Source organism: Lingula anatina, chromosome 1 (assembly GCF_051362555.1).
Source record: "Lingula anatina isolate TDL-2025a chromosome 1, LinAna3.0, whole genome shotgun sequence".
Taxonomy (NCBI): Eukaryota; Metazoa; Brachiopoda; class Lingulata; order Lingulida; family Lingulidae; genus Lingula; species Lingula anatina.
In genome coordinates this window covers 22,055,153-22,074,313 of record NC_141767.1, presented here as the reverse complement: position 1 = coordinate 22,074,313, position 19,161 = coordinate 22,055,153, and the positions used below count along the sequence as shown (strand labels likewise).

At 33.6% G+C, this 19,161-nt stretch overlaps 2 protein-coding genes across 3 annotated transcripts; one reads left to right on the top strand and one right to left on the bottom strand.

Annotated features, from left to right (window-relative positions):
* Positions 1-278: 278 nt before the first annotated feature.
* Positions 279-14,185, bottom strand: LOC106152547 (uncharacterized). The gene is made up of 28 exons (XM_013526162.2): positions 14,097-14,185; positions 12,683-12,880; positions 12,509-12,568; positions 12,194-12,257; positions 11,818-11,928; positions 9,856-9,963; positions 9,473-9,610; positions 9,236-9,268; positions 7,656-7,750; positions 7,413-7,494; positions 7,131-7,220; positions 6,696-6,822; positions 6,325-6,404; positions 6,019-6,123; positions 5,669-5,795; positions 5,456-5,532; positions 4,983-5,225; positions 4,394-4,504; positions 4,080-4,179; positions 3,806-3,926; positions 3,422-3,575; positions 2,999-3,157; positions 2,555-2,730; positions 2,320-2,400; positions 2,033-2,110; positions 1,655-1,848; positions 1,411-1,497; positions 279-1,136 (listed from the first exon to the last, which is right to left on the bottom strand). The coding sequence occupies exons 2-28, from the start codon at positions 12,853-12,855 to the stop codon at positions 820-822; spliced, it is 3,291 nt and encodes a 1,096-aa protein (XP_013381616.2). The 5' UTR covers positions 12,856-12,880; positions 14,097-14,185; the 3' UTR covers positions 279-819.
* Positions 14,186-14,375: 190 nt separating this feature from the next.
* On the top strand, positions 14,376-18,421 carry LOC106164508 (nitric oxide synthase-interacting protein-like). Of its 2 annotated transcripts, none has more exons than XM_087002520.1 (9): positions 14,376-14,432; positions 14,939-15,071; positions 15,643-15,695; positions 16,047-16,155; positions 16,314-16,401; positions 16,614-16,735; positions 16,956-17,146; positions 17,452-17,560; positions 17,851-18,421. In XM_087002520.1, the coding sequence occupies exons 2-9, from the start codon at positions 14,949-14,951 to the stop codon at positions 17,920-17,922; spliced, it is 867 nt and encodes a 288-aa protein (XP_086858646.1). In that variant the 5' UTR covers positions 14,376-14,432; positions 14,939-14,948; the 3' UTR covers positions 17,923-18,421. The 2 variants fall into 2 exon arrangements, with proteins under 2 accessions (XP_086858646.1, XP_086858647.1); XM_087002521.1 differs by having other exon boundaries at positions 14,402-14,432; positions 14,931-15,071.
* Positions 18,422-19,161: the final 740 nt, after the last annotated feature.

Below are 19,161 nucleotides of genomic sequence, written 5' to 3'. Positions count from 1 at the left end.
GATTTAAAGTAAAACATGGATTTTGCATGCTAAGAATACAAGTATTACAGGCAGTTTTCAATTTTTTAGAAATAAATTTCATTTTGGAAAGTTTTTCTTAGCACTGTTGGCAGTTAGCTATTTCATATTTTCTCCTTAATAAAACAAGAAAATTTGACATCCAAAAATAATGTTCAAACTTTGAATGAGCCCTTTCTCCATTAAAAAAAATTTTTTTAGATAATGCAATAGGAATATATTTACTACACTTTTTTAAAAATTCACAATATGTATCCATCTCCAAATTAAAAATTTTATTTACAAATAAGCAAAATGCAGATATACAATAGATATTATAAGAAAGGTATAGTATACAAAACCTGCAATATCGCAGAGCCATTACTGGGTAATGTTTACAATAAATGATTCTAAAACAGTTCAATGAATTTGACATAAAAGTTGCATATCACAATCGGCATTCACTGTAAAAGGCACAGAATAAGTAAATGGTCAAAATATTCAATATGTTGTAAATAAAATTGTGCATGCAATGCCAACTTCAAGCAGCAAAACTACTGAAAAATATAAATACTTATAAATAGTTAATCTTGATAGTCTTGGTATAAAATACATGTACAGCCCCTGTACTGTAATATCCATTCATAATGACATTGATCTTTTCAATTCGTACTGATCTCTGAGCAACAATTTCACAGAGGTCCAAATTTTTTTCAAGACAGAAATGAGGCAATCAACTTCTTTTCTGCTTTGATCCCATCAGCATTTTGTAGGACTGTTTGCTGCTTATAGTCTTCTATCTAAAACACACGCAGAATATCATCAGGACCCTGCAGACTTCACAGCAGCTGAACCTGCAGACTTCAGAGGAGGCAGCAGACCTGGTGAGGACTGGCTTCTCAGAGAGAGCTGGGAGGTAATCTGGCGCGGGGAGGCAGCCGGGGTAGTGGCAGATGCACTGGTCTTGGCTGACCAAAGGGCATTGGAACCTCTGCTGATAGGGAGCAGTGTTTGCCCACTCAGGTTGGAAGCCTGCCGCGTGAGGTCAGGAGTGCGTGGTGGTTGGCGTATAGGACCGGAATGCTTTACCTTTTTGCTGATTGCACGGATGAGATCTCTGGTGTGTTTTAAACTGTAAGCTACAAGTAGAAAAGAAATCCATATTATGGTTAGATTAATTTATCTTTTTTTCCTTTTGGTAAAATCATTTTTTCAAAATTGCACTGACTAAAATGTGATGGAAATATTTTATCTGGATTAAAAAACGGTATAATTACACATGTAAAAAAAATTCAATTGGCTGATTTCATGCTGATAGACTTGGACAAGGTTAACAAGCTAAGCATATGAATTATGTTGTGTGTGGGGTATTGGAAACTGATAGCATTTAAATGTTTAACTTTAATCATTTACCTTTGAGTCTAGCTCTTATCTCATCATTGAAGTAGCCACACTCAACCCAATCATCAAAGTCCAGGATGCAATCAAAAGCTGTCAGTCCTGCAAAAATGTATAATAAAAGTGACATATATTTCAGATTTAATATGATAACCGTTTTGCAGCCAAGGTATTAATTCCTTTTTGCAGTTAAAGACAATCTATTAAGGCAAACCATAAGAATTGCACTTTTTTCTCAAGTGATAACTGAACACTGTACCTTGAGCATTTTTCCACCGGTAGTTAGCTCCATTTTCAATGAGCACACTGGCTGCACTCTGGTTGTTGCACTGAGTGGAGAAGAACAAAGGCGTGGCTTGGTCCTCGTTAGGGGCATCCACCTCGGCACCATAACCCATTAGCAACTCCAGGATCTCTGTGGAGTGACTCATACTGGCAGCATAGTGCAGGGCACTGAAATTGAACGGAAAAAGATATTCAAATATCAAACCAAGGCCAGCATTCTCTTAGTCAAATGAACAACTTCAAATTTGATATTCACATATAACAACCTCTCTGAAGGGGTGCACACTGATTTCAGTAGAGATATTAAGTTGTATTTGTCACAAAATGTGGAAAGTATCAACATTTAACTTACGTGTTTCCCCCAGGATAGACTGGATTGGCTGAGGCTCCATGATCTAATAAAAACTTAATAGCTTCTCCTTGTTGAATACTGGAAAAAAATTAAAACAAAGGATATCAATGCTTATATATTTACAATAAATTTCATTTCCAATTAAGTTTTAATATAATGATCAAAATCTGTCAGTAAATATTACACTTTCTCGTAATACATTGATGACTTGTTAAGTACATACTTTATCCTACAAAGTGAATGACATCAAAATGTAATCGGATTTTAAAATTCCTAATTCTACTCACACTTTCACTTGTTCAGCCAGAATTCTTTGTACTAGCAAGTCTGGCTCTCCTTCTTTAAATTCAAATCCATTTTCAATCAACCTGTAAAATAGATCGTTGATTTTTTTACCACTGATCTCAGACAAAGATAAGTATCTTTTTTGAATTCTAATCCATTTTCATGAATTATGTGCATTTTTTATATTGTGATAAAAATTAATGAAAACTTTGGAGTTAAATCATAGTAACACTTTACCATTCAGCACACTCCATGCAGTCATTGGCCACTGCTAGGTGTGGCAAGCTGGGTGGAAGTTTTGGGTCCTCTTTGGAGAGATCTTTCTTGATTTCTTCTTTCTTGTCTGCTGCCAGCAGCAACTGAATGGCATCAATTCTTCCCTGCATGGCACAGCAGTGGATTGGCATCAAACCCTGCAGAATTTCAGATATGTTTATCACTTTCATGCAGATTTTACAAATAATCTTTTGATATATGTTAAAATTATTTTTCTAAAATGAAATTAAAGTCAAGGCAATTTGAACAATTCTAAATTGAAACTTAATCCATATTTGGTTTGTAGGAGAATTTTCTAATATCAGATAAAATTATTTTATAAAATCTTCACTGACAATGTTGAAACCACATTTAAAAACAACCATCACTTTCAAACCTTTGCAGAGTTATAAATGGGATCCCTACCCTATTGTTTCTAGACACCAGTTTACTCCCACTCTGACATAGCAGCTCTATACACCCAAGCTGTGTCTCCTTGCCAGTCTCTCCATAGCATTTCACATGAAGAGGTGTGTTACCTTCCAGATCCTCTGCATTCACTGAAGCTCCTGCCTCTAGCAGAACCTGGAAATACACAGAGATTTTACAGTAATATTATTGCACCTACCTTATGCTCTTTTCAAGTTTCCATCAAAACTAAAATTTCAATTCTAAAATTAAACATTTAAAATTTCAATATTAAAATTTTGCAAATGCCCAGTTGAACTTTTTTTCCAAACCATTGGCAATCCCAGCATATCTTTATTAACTCTTTTTGATACAAGTTATCTAAATGTATAATTTTGGGGTTTCCACAGTTTGACCTAAAACTGTTCAGAGGAAACTGACCTCCATTGTCTCTACATTCTGTGACCTGTGAAGTGGTGTGGCTCCTTTGTAGTCTCTAAGGTCCACATCCATTCTCAAGGTGAGCAAGGTCTTTACTATAGATACTGCACCAAAGTAAGCTGCTGTGTGAATCAGGGTGCTACCATTGACACACCTGTAAATAGAGTTAAAAAATAATATTAATAATAATAATAAAAGGGTCTGCAGTCTTCACTACAGGTACTGTACTGAGTACCATTACAAACAGCTGCCTGATGCAGCTGTAAATTAATTGGTGAATTCAACAATTGTTTCCTGGATTTCAGATTTAGGAAAAAAGAGAATGCATTATAAAACTGCATATGGGGCATATGACCTGTGCCATGTGGACACCCTGTATCTCACCTGCTGCGTAGACTGTTCAGTTGCCTGACTCCAGTGATGTGATCTTTGACAACTTCCTCCAGAACCTCCAGGTCACCTGCCATTATCTTAGGAACTACATCAGAGTAGTGCTCATATGCCTCTGGAATGGATATTTTTTTTACTTCAGTACATTCTGTTTGTGAATTGGTGCCTTATGCTCTGTGAAAATCAGAATTTCACCTGTGACAAAAGTATATCTTGACAAATAAAACATCTGGAGAGTCAAGTACACCACAAACAAAAAAGTTCTTACCTATGAGATAATCTTTCAACTCGTCATTTTTCACAGTTTCAAAGGCAGTCAGACCTTTAATGCTCCTCTTGTTAACATCACAGCCACATTCAACAAGTAGCTAGAATGACAAATGTGCCAATGTATTAAGTGCACACAAATTTTGCATGAATTTATCAAGAATTTAAAGAATAGCTGTGAAATGATGTTAAACAGCAAAAGCCATATAAATACATCTTAGTTTAACATTTACTTCAAAGGTCCTGATTAATAAGTTTATTGATTTTTATTACATTTTTTAAGCAATGCAACTGAAAACATCTAGCAATACTTACGTGCCCCACCCTCCTGTGTACACCCTCCAAAGCAGAGAACAATGGTGTGTACTTGTAAGCATTTCTGGCATCTATATTAGCATTGCTTTCCAGCAAAAACTGCACTATTTCCTAGAACGAAGAAAGATTTATATGACATATAAATCATCCAAATGTCAATTTCTTTAGCAAAGTAATGTAACACAATTGTTTAATTTATGTCCTTCAAGGCAATCCAAATAACTGTAGATTATAATAAAATCTGTATGAAGTAAAGATCTATTCAAATATTGATTTTTTAACAGTTTTCTAACTTTCACATGCCTGAATATATAGTGATCACTTATTTGGTTTTCAGAATTTTAGTAATGATTAAAATTCTCAAAAACCAAACAAGTGATCACTATACACATTTAGGCATATTTATGATTTCAAATTCTATATTGCATAAGTTGAAACAACATTGACCCAAAGAGCATTTATTTTTTAAAAGGTATATCTTGTATTTGAGACTACAGTAAGGCGACCACTTCCCCTGTCCCTCTAAAGCCCACCTTGCATAATGTAAATGAATATATAACAGATTGTCCCTGTTTAATACACAACTCACATATTGCCCAAATCTGGCAGCTATATGAAGTGCAGTGTTGCCTGTAGTTTTCTCTCTTGCATTGATAAATGAAGGAGTATTCCTGAAGAATAACACCATCTTTTTCACAGAATCCACTTCATTTTCCTTGATGGCCCTAAACATTTGTTTGTGCCACTGTTCAAATGTCCCTGGGAAAATCTGATACAAAAACTCAGTGCCTGCCTCCAGTCTTTTGTTCCTTGATGGACTTTCAAAGAAAATCTGAAAAATCATCAATACATGTGCTGATATGTGATGTACAGGTAGTATATATTCTGCTTCCCAAGTCACTTCTACTGTAAAAGTAACATCTCATTGTCATTTTCAGGATGTTTAATATTTTCAGTATTTTCAGTATGGAAAAATTGTCATGATACCTGTCTTAGTACTGCTTGAACTGGTGACCATTGAATTTTTGTAAGCTTTGTTCAAACTATTAAAAAATCACTTACATCATATTGTGGATATTTTTCTGGATTCACTTCTACTGTTTCATATGCATGAAGTCTGAGTATCTTTCGAATTGGCTCTGAAAAAAGGAAAATCCAATTTTAAACACCACCCCAAAATACAATAATTACACAATATTTAAAACAATAATGAAAATAATCATACAACAAAATATCTTTATTTCAGAATTTCAATAAAATATAATTCAAACTGACCTTTATTCTTGGCAGTGAAATCTTCAATGTATTCTCCTGTCTCTTTGTTCCTTAAAATCATCTTTCTCAGCTCATTTACTTGTTCTTTGTTGTTACTGAGATAAAATGCACTGCCAAAAGTCAGGCTCTGAAATTATCAAAATTAATAACAATCTAATCGATACACTTAAAGGCTTACACTATACATAGCCCTATGTTACCATGTTGCTCTATTGTTTTCATGTTAAAGATTTGCATATCTATCCAATTAGCATAAACACTGTGCTCAAACATTGTACAAAATTGAGAAATTGAGAAATAATAACAAATTTAGGGTTTTCAAAACAGCACAATCAATTTGATAATCTTACCAAATTGATAGACAATGACAAGCAAAGGTCATTGATAGAAATGTTTCTTGGAACTGGCAAAGTTTCAAATTTTTCCTTCATTTTGGTCCAGATCAGCTTGTGAGTCTGAAATTAAAAGTATTTTGCACTGTATTTATGCAGGTAAATCACTTTCAACTTTTTTTTTGCTTTTGTTAATATATGTCTTCTTCCTTGTTTGTAAATACTTTTTTTAATTTATGTTTTGCTATAGAAAATAGTTTATCATTGTTCATATATGACATAGTTAATGATGATGGCAAATAATAAATGAATGAAAATACGTACCTCTTTCTGAACCTTTATGGCATGATCAAGCCATTTTCTGCAGTACTCTAGATCAAACATGTCTTGAATCCTTCCAATTTCTGCAGAAAAATGTATGCATTATATACTGGGAGATGTGCAATGGACATGTACAAGCCCAGTCAATAGAAATGTAAATCTACCATAACATATTTCTATACGTGTACCAAGCACTGAGCATTGACAGTTACTAAGACATTGCTACTGGGTCACACAATAACATATTCAAGAGAGCCATTTCAGATACATAGAGAGAACACAGAAGTAAACACCTCCCTTACAAGTAATAAAATATCTTTATTAAAAGAAATTAATTTGAAGGTTTGACAATTGATTCAAAAATAAAATCTTACCATCATTGTACATCTGTAATTTCTGTTTCAGATCTTTCTTCCTCCTCAGTTCCTGTATGTTGGTAGCCACAGTGGCCAGTTCATCCATTTCATGATTGTTTTCACGAATAAGTCGATGCAGCCACTCCTGTAAATTGAGTTGACACAATTACAATTAATCTATGATATAGTAACAAAAAAAAGTCTCTGAAAAGACCATTTGTAAACTCTAAAAGTGAGAAAAGTGATTCTCTAACAAATGGGACACTGAATATGGATTTCTCAGGGCATCTTAAACTTTGAATTAATCTATATAAAATCTAAATATGGTCCAGTTTTTATATAAGATATATTTACATGTATAAATACTCTTTAGTAACTGATTTCAAATGGCTAGATATAAGTGTATATAAACTGTAGTACAGTGTTATAACAGAGAGAAAAAAGTGTCCTTACTATTCTGTTGACAACTGCCTTGGCCTGCCTGAATTTGTAGCCAACCATGAAGAAGAATGCAAAATAGGCACACACAGCCATAGGATCTCCCTAAAAAACATGAAAACTGTTAGTGGAAGGATGTAAACTACTTTCTAAAATCATTTTAAGTTTCCTGTCACGTTACAAATATTTTACGTGCATCTACTGCTTCATTTTCACCTATTATCATTTCAGTAAAAAAATGAAATAGTGCTTTCTTTGTAATAATACCCTGAAGAAAATTTGTTAGAAAATACCCACCTCAGCTAAGTCTTCAGAATCAAAGGGAGTTTCAGTATAAAACATCTTTTCTGCTGTCCGTAAGCACAAGTTCATAGTCCACCTTTACAAATAAAATAAACGTAAATGATATATAAAATGTTGGAGTGAGTAACTGAAATAAACTTATCTAACAAAACACTTCTTTGAAAGCAAGATAATAATAGCTACAATTTTTTCTGTAATGTGAAAATATACATCAACTAAAGATTAATATTAATTTACCTGTCATTGAGCAAAACTTCTGGTGTAAATGTATCCTGTACAAAAGAGTTGACCAGTGCACAAAGAACACGGCTGTCCATGAGGTCATCCACACTCTGAAGATATACATCATATAGCTTTTAGTTATACTTACATAAAGAGAGTGAATGAATAAAAAGGGAGAAGTAGTTGAAGACATGTGGAAGTTCTTTTATTTGTTATTAAAATATTTACTTGATTGTCAGCCCAGAAATATCTGAACTTTTGTAATTTTTATATCATCCATCCCATGTAGTATGATGGCATGTACAAGATCAATGAAAAACTCAAAATGTTGGTTGATTGATATTTAGCCAAAGGTCAAATGAGACTTAGTAATTTTATTTGTAACTGACTGACCTTCCACCTAAAGGTTATCAAATAATTAATAAGAATACTAAAGTGTGACCAAAATTTCTGATAATCAGTGATTCATAAGCAAATTTTGTGGGGTTGCAAAAGGTTCTGATTACCTGTGGTATAGTCAGAAAGGTTTCATTTATGCTAGATCCTGAAATTTGATTTACCTGTTGACTGTTTCGTCTGTTCACTCTGACAGACTTGGTCACAACTGAATTACCTGTTCAGGTGAAGGTGAACAGGTAATTATCTCAGTCTTGATGATGACTTGTTAGCCCCTCTCGCCCCCTCCCCCCAGGGTGGGTTTGAGAATGTCGTCATACACATGGGACAGCTTGTGTGCTCCTTCATCTCTGTTCATGGTGTGTTTCTTCCTTCTTATCCAGATCGATTCCAAAACTTTGCGTTTGCTGTAGTCATTTTCACCGGTTAGCACCTTTACATTGTCCCATTTTGGCACATGGTTGTTATCTGACATATGATCTGTGATGGCAGATTTGTGTAGAACTCCTGTCGACATAGAGCATTTGGATCTGGTGTTAACTCCCTCACCTACATTTTCCTTAACATCTTTCTTGTGTTCCTCTAGTCTTGTTTCTAATTTTCTTCCCATCTCTCCAACATAGACTCTGTCACAGCTCCCACACCCGATTTGATATACTACTCCACACTTCTTGTTGTCTTCTATCTTATCTTTTGGATGTACAAGAAAGTTTCTGAGTTTTGCGTGTGGTTTGAATGATACTCCGATGTTTTCCTTCCTCATTGCATTCATGATTTTCTCTGATATTCCTTTCACGTATGGGATTGTAACCTGTCCTTTGGATTTTTCCACTTTTTGGTCTTTCTTATTTTTGGATATCTTACTTCCTGATCTTTTCATTTCCATTTGATGTTTCACCTTCTTTATTGTCCATATTGGGTAATTACATTGCTTCACCTTCACCTGAACAGGTAATTCAGTTGTGACCAAGTCTGTCAGAGTGAACAGACGAAACAGTCAACAGGTAAATCAAATTTCAGGATCTAGCATAAATGAAACCTTTCTGACTATCAAAACTAAGATCCAATGAAACTATTTTCATACCTGTGGTATTACTGAGAAGTAGTTGAAAAAGGTTCAAACAAAGACAGATTACCATTTTTATCAATACTATTAAAATCAGAGACATCATCTATTCAAATATAATTTATCAACTCACTATGCACTTCAGTTTCTTCCCATCCTTACTCATCTGGAAAAGATGAAAAGACATAAGATTTTAATGCTAAATTATCAAGCCAGCAAAAGCTGTTAAACATATAGACTGCAACTTGTATCAATTCTGAATAGGTTACTATATAAAAAAATTCTAAACTGAAAAACCATTGAGGCTGGAACAATGTATCAAAAATAATAATTTTCTGGGAGCAATTTGAATCAAAAGCTTGACACTCACATTGAGATGTGCATTGACCATTTCAAGTATGCAGTCATCAGGTGCTGGGTAGTTTTTGGGATCAATCTTCTTAGGTTTAAGTTGTTTCATGATGTCTGAGCCAGGAAAGGGGTCATAGTATTCATTTGGATCAGGAGCCTGTATGAAAAATAAATATCAACATTACTGGAAATAATCACTTACTTGCTTTCTTTGTTGTGCCTAGATACAATAGATTATGAATATTCTTGGCAAAACAAGGTCTTTTCTACTGAATTACTTTTTGTAGAAAATTACAACTAAAATCTTAAACAAATTGAAATTTGACTTAATTTTGTAAATAAGAAGCATTATTCAGTAACTCTAGAACTGCATCTACTTCTTTCTTTAAAAAAATCTCTTACATCATCATTGAGGTCTTCCTGAACCAAGGATGCTGCACCAAATCCTGACAATAATGACTGCTTTACTTTGGTCTTCTTCCTTTTCTTAGGAGGAGGCTCAGGTGTCCACTGCAAATAAAATTAAGCATCATATTTTACTTGTCAATCGATTTTTATCAGTTGACTGTTTACAGCAACAACTAATCACGTATACTTGCATGTATGCCTTGCACTTGAATCACATATGTTGCTTGTTACTTCACATCAGTTGAGTAATAAATACAGTGATTGCGAAAGCCGTCGGACCACGGCCATATGCCGGCAAAAATTCTGTGGGCTGGAAAACCCTTCAAACTCATCGGCCCACATGTCCGACGTACTAAAGTCGGTTTTTTTAACAGACACCTCGCCTCATATTTGAATTTATCGTAAAGCTCCAAGTACGCACTAGGCGCAAGTAAAACTTATACGCCATACTGCCGCGTTCAAATAGCAAACACTATTTTTGTAATAAAAGTCTACGTACATTATGATGTCACTCGAAGTGCACATAGCGATGGTGTGAGGGCTGACATGTGACCCGTTTCACAAAAAATGTATCGAAACTGAAACAACTACATGTCAATAAAAAACGTACTGCTCAAGACTCTGTCAACAGGCCGCTCAAACTGCTTACGACTGGCCACGCGCGGACCTCTGAGAACACCTAACTACACGTGCTGGGTAAACAAGTACGTATGGCTCCCGTCGGACCGCATGTTGAATAATCGATAAGTGAAAAGGGGAAATATTCATTTGCTTTTTAGAGGGGTGCTCTTAACTAATTTTAACGGATATTTTAAGTAATATTGCATCTTTAGCGGCGCTATATGTCAAAATGAGGGACAACATCATTTTCAATGCAGAAAATCCGCAATGGCACAGTCAGGATGCAAAACTGTCCATTATATTCATTTAAACGAACTAGCTTAGATATTGAATAAAAATTCTTTTCAGACTCTGGGCCGTAGCCAGGGATGGTTCGGGGGGTTCGAAAGAACCGCCTCTAATGCTGACAAAAAGGTCCACTCTTGGTGAAATTTGATCTAGGTACATGACGTTTTTATGGAAAAAGACCCCCCCCTTTTAAAATGGCTTGCTACGGGCCTGCTATGAGAGCAATGGCTTTATTTTACAATAAAAATGGGAATTGTCTACCTTTTCCATGTAGTGCAATTATTTGGCATAGTGCAATTATTAATTCTGAAGATTTTTCCATTAAGTACAATTTTTCGGACAGTATATTTACTTTGGAAGATTTTTCCACACACTACAACTTCAGAGTAGTAGCATCAAGCCTTTTTCATTGTTTTTTTAATGATATAAAAAATATTGAAATATAATGAATTTTCTTTAAATAATTCACGGCATACATTTAAAAAAAAATGGCCCACTTTTTTGACCAAGTGGGCTAAAATGGCCTGACCAGATTTTGACCCAGGATAACCCCTAACAGACAAGCATTTTTCCAAGAGGGGAAATCTAAAAAAAGTTAGAAAAGTTGGAAGCTCCACTTCACTATGACTTATATTTTAATTTTAGTCAAAAATTGGAATAAAATTCACAAAGGATACATGATCTTGTGTTAAAAAATTAAAAATTAAGATAAGCAACCCAGATGTAAAAAAGATAAAACTTAAATGCCAGAAAGCAACCAAAATGAAAGATGTTTAAACTTAAACCTTTAAATATCCTATTACATCTGGCCTAAAAATTAAATAGCAGCAATTTAAAATGCCAGACAATAATATTAATCAAAAATGATGTGAAAATATACAGCTTGATTATTTTATTGTGGGCCGGTAAAAAAAGGTGTGGGCTGACCAAAATTTAATTTGCTCCAGCCCACATGTCTGGTAAGTTTTCAATCTCTTTCGCAATCACTGTAAATAGGCTATAAGTAAATGTTAAATGACAAAATTTTGACAGCATATCCATTTTTACCTTAAAAGGGACAGCTACCAACACCTGGTCTTCTGCATGCTGCAGGTACTCTGCTCTCTCCCAAACAAACCAAATGTCATGACTGACCAGGCGCCAGAGTAAGTCAAAAACCTAGAATACAATGTTACATAGTGATACACCTTTTAAAATATCTCTGAAGATAAAAAAAATTAATTTTTTGGTCCTTAAATTAACATTTCAGAGAAATTCAACAGTAAAAACATATGTCACACATATGAAACTTCCACAAAGTTTATCAAAGTTTAAAACCACTTGCTTAGACAAAACTTGTGCATAGAGTGTAAAACATGGTCTAGAGTAGTAAAAAAAGCTTTTTGTTCATCAAACACATTTAATGTTGCCATTATCCCCTCACCTGATCAGCACCTCTCATGGCAAAAAGTCTGGCATCTACATAGACATCTTCAGGAACTAGTTTACTGTAATAACAGAACAAACTTTAAACGGATGCAAAGTGTATTTTGCTTTAAAATTCATCTATCTATTGTTACAAGAAAGATGCAAGTCTTTAACTGCCTCTAAGCTGGAGGTTCTTGTTGTCCATGTTCATATTCTGCATATAATCCCGTACTGCTTAATATTATAATAATAATGTCAAAATGGATAAAACTGCTTTTGATTACTAAGATAACAATACTCTTTACCAATATATTGATCAAGTTTAACTTACCATGCTTTTAATTCCTTGACAACCCATTCAGCTCGTGTTATTTTCTGTTGCTGAGTCAACCTGAAAAAAGAGAATTGTTTATCAATATCATCTACTGTATATTACTTATACCACTTAGTAAAGAGAGAGAGAAAATACATTTGCAAAGTACAATTAAATGTAGCTTTAACTTACCCATCAAAACTTTTGACATTTTTCATCTCTCTTCCAGTCATGCTTTCAACCAGCAGTTTGAGATTTGTTCCAGTCAGCAAGTCCATGATAACATTGTTCATTAGGATATCATATGGTTTCAGCCTTAGATTCACCCAGGCTGTGAACCCATGGATGCGAGTCTTCAGAGACATCTTGACAGTTTTTTTTACTGATTAACTGGAGAGAATAAAATCTTCATAGAGTACAATACAGTGCAGCACATGTACTGCAGTATATCAGATATTTTCCTTCTACAGCACCTTTAATAATATTAAATAGATACATAAGAAAGAAAAACTTGAATGTTACTGTTATGTGATATGAATTTTTTCATCTATCGGACTCAAAAACTATAAACAGCATAAACCTAACTAATTTTGTTGCTTGAAGGCAGCATTGGCTGGAGTTTACTTGATCTCATCAAAAATTACTTGCCCTATCATTTTTTTTATTACGACTAATTTCATCAATTTAAAACTCATGCCATGACAGATATGTTTAAGGGTATTCTATACACGATTTTTTAGCCAAATTCAATTTTTGTTGAGGAAAATAAAACAATTTTCTTTGACTCAAAAAACATTGCTTGACCTGCCCCACATGTGAATTTGATGGTTTGCACAATTTTTCATTAAATGATTTAGGTCAATGTCAATATTTTTTAAATGACATGGTTCTTTATTATGCCTTTTTAAGTTGGGAAAGGGTGGTAGGGCAATAAACAAAAATATATATATATATATATATATAAGAGTATATAATAGATGATATGAACAAGGACTTATAGGCTTTTAACTAGCATACACAATGACTTTAAAAGAAAGATATTGCATGAAAATGAATTTTTCCCTCATATTGCACATACATACTAGTATGTGACAAAAAATCCTTCACGCTGCTTTCACATATTGGTACATATTTCTCTGCTGGAAAATCCTACAACCAAAATTTAAATTGTGCGTTGTGTTAGCACAACAAAAACTGTTAAAAGGAGTGCTAACACATGGATTACATGCTGTGCATCTATTCCCAGTATAATTGGGCAACTTTTGCTTATTTTACTAGTAATTTGAAAAATGATCTCCTGAAAAATTGGCAAACATGGTTTTACTAAAATATGAATATGGATATGAGATAACATAAAATGCACGCAGTTTATTAATAATAACATATGTGGCTACCTGTGTCCAAATTTTAAGTCCCTGGCATTATAATTTTGAAAACTCATATTTACAACGAGTTGATAGAACCAAGGAGTTATAACAGATGTTATAACTCCTTGATAGAACGATGAAAAAAGTCTAAAAATTTAGTAAAAGAGCACTGCAAACACAATTAAACGCCACTGTGTATAGTTTTTCATAAAAGTAAGCAATATAAGTTGTATTCTTACCCTACTAGCTACATGCTTGTACTTAAGCCGAAACCTTATTCGGCTGCCATTTCCCCTGGACTACCGTAAACATTCGGTGTTCAGCAATAACATAGAACTGCGAGCACCTGTAGCCAAGATAAGCCAAAGTTAAAAGCAACAATAAACGAATTACAAATATATGCTGGTTACTTATTAAATTGACATATTAGAAATTGTTTTTATACATTATTTGATTTATTACAATTCTTTTTAGTTGGAAATATGCTTCTAAACTAAAATTGTGTCACAGAGACTTATCTTGGCAAACCGGTGTTGTTACTATTGAATCCTAATCAAGAAAGCAAGCAAGTACAGGTGAGATTATTGGAAGGCCTTTTATTGTTTTTCATAATCGTCTTAAATTTTCGTAGCCTCTTTGAATTTTGACTAGTCATCCCTTGACTGGTGGCTAATGCATCAGATTGTAAAAAGGCTTTTAAAAGTGTGTATTAGTTTAAAATAATGTATATAAATAGTTTACTTATAAAATGCTAAAATTACCAGAACGACTGGATGACTTACAGTAACATTAGTATTGTGTATAAGTTTATTAATTTCTACCTGTAAAATATTCCTTTGCATCTTGGAATGTAAGATAAAAAGTTCTATAAATTTTATGATGCTACTATATATACCGGTAAGTGGGCTTGATACAAATTTTATTTAAAATCGGCGTACTAGTAAATAACTTTGACCAGAAAAAAACTCAAAGAGTCAAAAGGTTCGCGTCAAAAATAAAGTAAATGGAGAAAATATTTTTGAAGCTTTATGTAATTTAGTGATGTTTTTGCTTATTCTTCATGTATGTTTTAGTATTACAGAGCTGGTAAGATGACTCGCCATTCAAAGAATTGTACTGCAGGATCTGTGTATACTTATCACGAGAAGAAAAGAGACACAGCAGCCTCTGGATATGGAAGTAATGAAGTTCGATTTGGAAAAGATTCCCTGAAAGTAAGAACACAGAATACCAGTTTCATGGACTAAATCCAGGCTGACAGTATTCTAAAGTCAATAAAGAAATATTTAAAAACAAATTTTACTGCAATGTGTTTCAAGAATTTTTTTCAGTTATTCTGAAAGATTATTTTTGCATATCATTGACCTTATCTATATTTTAAAATTAACATTTTATAATATGATCATAGTAATTACCTCCACCAAGGAGGTTATGTTTTCACCCTTGTTTGTTTGTTTGTCTACATGTATCTGTCTGTCATCAACATAACTCAAAAAGTTATGGACCGATTTTGATAAAATTTTCAGGAACTGTCAGAAGTGGGCCAAGGAACACGATTAGTTTTTGGTGTTGATCCAGATCAATAATCAATCAATAGTCAGAAATAAAAAAAAAAACTAAATCATTATAGAATGAAATTTAGAGGTGAAATGGCATTGGGTAGAGACTTTGCTGCCTTGGCGGAGGTCTGCGCTCTCGGAGTGCTTTTCTAGTTATAAATGTTTTAAGCCCTGTAAAGAGTTGAAATCAAATTTAAGTCAGCATTTCTTGTTATTTTGCCTTCAGGACTTTGATTGTTGCAGCTTAACTCTACAACCTTGTAAAGATCCAGTGATCACGTAAGTCAAGTCCAGTGGTATCTATCAATTAAACTGCTCTTTGGCAAAAACTTTTTTCCAACAAGGTGTTTTACTTTATTCTCCAAGTAATACATGATGTGTAATATTACAACTATGTTTTGCAGAAATTCTTGTACAAGTTTAGCTCTAATTACTTTTATTCTTAAAAATAGCCTATGGTTCCATGCAGAAAGCATTTTATAGTCATGGCATTTTTTAAAAGATTTAAAATGTATTGAGTTTCAAGTAATGTTGTGCTAATGTTTCAATCCACAGCATATTTTCAGCAGAATTTGGATACTAGCACTTTGGCTAATTTTATATAATTAAAATATTCTTTTTCATTCTCAGTCCAGATGGGCATCTCCAGATGGAAGCAATTTTGGAATACATACTGCATCAAAAACGAGAAATAGCAAGAAAATTGAAACAATTTGAAAAACAGAAGAAAGGAAAGGAGGTAATAATAAATCCAACTATTGTGCCAAAGAAGAACAGGGCAAAAAAGCATGATCTGTTCAAATATTTTGCATGTGTAATTTTTACATTTAATTTATCTATTCTTTCATTGTTTGTTTAACTTGCCTGTTTACAAGCACTGTTACATGGATTTTTTAGGATGAAGTAAAAGAAACAAATCTGAAGGAACACTCTGATAAGGTCCAGAAGTTTGATGACAGTACCAGAGCTACTGGCATGAAAGAAGGTTTGCAATTTAAACCAGACTTGTTCATTTGTGGTGTAGTAATCATGTGGTGATACGCATTCTGTAGCATTTTTATTCATGTTTCCTTAAACAAGTGTAGAATTAAGACGTATTAAATTAAGAATATTTTATTCTAGCTTGTTTATTTACAAAATTTAAAATAAGGTAATTTTTTGTCAACACCCATATCTGGTAGATATGTTTCTTTCCAGATTCTACCCAGCCCAGCACCAGTAGTGTATCTAACATGACAGCAGATAAAGGGAAGGAACTGCCCAGTTTTTGGATTCCCTCTCTCACCCCACAGGCTACAAAAACTGAGCTGAAGAAACCGGTAATTCCATTATTCTTTTAATAATCTTTTTCTTGATTAAGGGGAATAAAATAATCATGATATTATTAAATGTATGTAATAAAATAATATAAATTTAATTGTTTAAAAAGTATTTTGAGAAATATAATTGCTGTACTGTAAAGCACTACTTATATGGTTTTAAATTCATAACTCCAAGTTAACAAAATTGCTTTTACCCATTATCTTCATTCATTTTCAGGATGAGAAAGTTAGGTGTCCAATGAGTGGCAGGCCTCTCAAACTCAAAGATTTGATTCCTGTCAAGTTCACGTTGATGAAAGATGATGATGACAAGAGATCACTGATAGTAAAGAGAGATGCCCGTTATGTGTGTGCTGTCACCAATGATGCACTGGGGAATTCCGTGCCATGTGCTTTGCTGAGAACTTCGTAAGTAGTTTATTTTATATGTTTGAATATTGAGTTGGGTTCAGTTTTACAAAATTTATAAAAGGAAGAATTTATACATTAAAATAGTGCATTTCAGGAGAAAAAAAGCCCAAGAAAAATTTGGTCTGTTTTGAATTCCATGTTAAAGAGTGTAATTATAGCCATCCAGAAATGTTGATAATGACGTTTTGCTCTTTCCACATGTCTGAATAGCAACACACAAATGTTCAAGGTCATCTATTTGGGTCAGTTTTTATTGGAGTTATTTTTTGTTCCATATTCTTATTGTCTATATTCTGTTTCAGAGGTAATGTTGTGACAATGGAGTGTGTGGAGAAGATAATTAAAAAAGACATGATTGATCCAACCAATGGAAAACCTCTCAAAGAAAAGGACATCATTCAGTTCCAAAGGGTAGGCTTATCATGTACCACTGTGAAATATGTTCAATGTGGATGTGGCAAAATTCACAGATGACATAGGGGTTAATGTTCTTTAAGATTAACTATATTTGGTATGAAATATTTTTTCATAAGACAAATATTGGGGCTGTTAGGTTTTTTTTTAAATAAAAGTTTATTTGTAAAGTTTATTTTAATTGGTGACAAAATATTGATTATGAAACACCATTTTGTCAGACCATTTATGGCAAAAGTAAACTTTTAGGTCCGAAATTCATGTTTCATGTTAACATCCCATTCTAGGGAGCCACAGGATTTGCAGGTTCAGGAATAAAACTGAAGGGTAAAATTGACGGAGCAGTGATGCAGGCATGAGGCACTAAAATCTGCTAAGAAGAGTAGTGACGATTGAACAGATTTAGTCTTCAAGAATCTCGCATGCTTTAAGTGGCAACCCTTTGTACATCCTATAACCAGCGAATCATAAAATGGTGAAATATTTACCAAGGACACAAGATTGTTTTCAGCTGGTTGTAAGCTGGGAACTTTCACTGGGAAACAAGTTTTTTAACAGCAGTTTATGAAAACAGATTACACTGTATAGAACTATTTATACCAAACCATTGTGGACTATGGCAAGGGCATCAGAATATTTTATAAATAGTCCCATGGTTAATTGTATATACTGTAAAATTTTATGTATATATCAATTGTCACCCCTGTAACCAATGAAACTGGTTGAAACTTGGACAGAGATTCAGTTGTTTTTAAATTCAAAATTACTGACATGGACATGCATTCTCCACTTTCAATTGAACATTCAGCTATTTTGATATTTTTAAAAAATTACATAAACCAGAGGTTTTAGTCAGAGGATGCTAACTTTATTTTTGAATTTGTGGAATAAATTTTTATTGAAATTTTAATGAAAACTGAAGTGCACCATTTACGTTTTTTTTTTATCAAGACACTATGTGTCTGTATATATTATGATCAGTGTCTGTCCATGCCATCACTGTCCCACACTTCAGTCCCTATAAATGCCAAACTACACTTTTGTTTTACTTGAAATTATTGAATTGAGTGCCTTGGAACTTCCATGGTCCCGAAGACTGTAACTGTAGCATCAGTGCAGTCTTGTTACAGCATAAGAGAAACACAGCCTAAACTGAAATCTAAAATAAAATGTAGCCATTTTTGTAAAGAGTTGACCTCAGGGGAAGGTGCCTATCTAAATTTCCTGTAACAATGGTATAAGGATTGTACAATGCATTTCATTTTTGGACAGACATTGTCTGTTGTTTCCATGCCCTTTCCAAGTTTTTGTTAGCAAACACAATAAAAGGAAGTTTTACTAATTATTCTCAAACTTGTATAAATGATTTATAGGACTAAAATACTGGTCAAACCAGCCCCATAGGATTTTATTTTGTAATCCTTTTTTTTTTTTTTTTTTGGTAAATTTTTTTCAGATTTACATTTTTTATGGTCACTGCTTTCACCAGTTTGGGCATTTATACTAACACACCTATTTATCAGCTTTACTGCCTTGTTTGTAAACATTCTTGCAATGTTCTTTTGCCATTTGGAGCCTGTATATTTGCAAGATTTGCA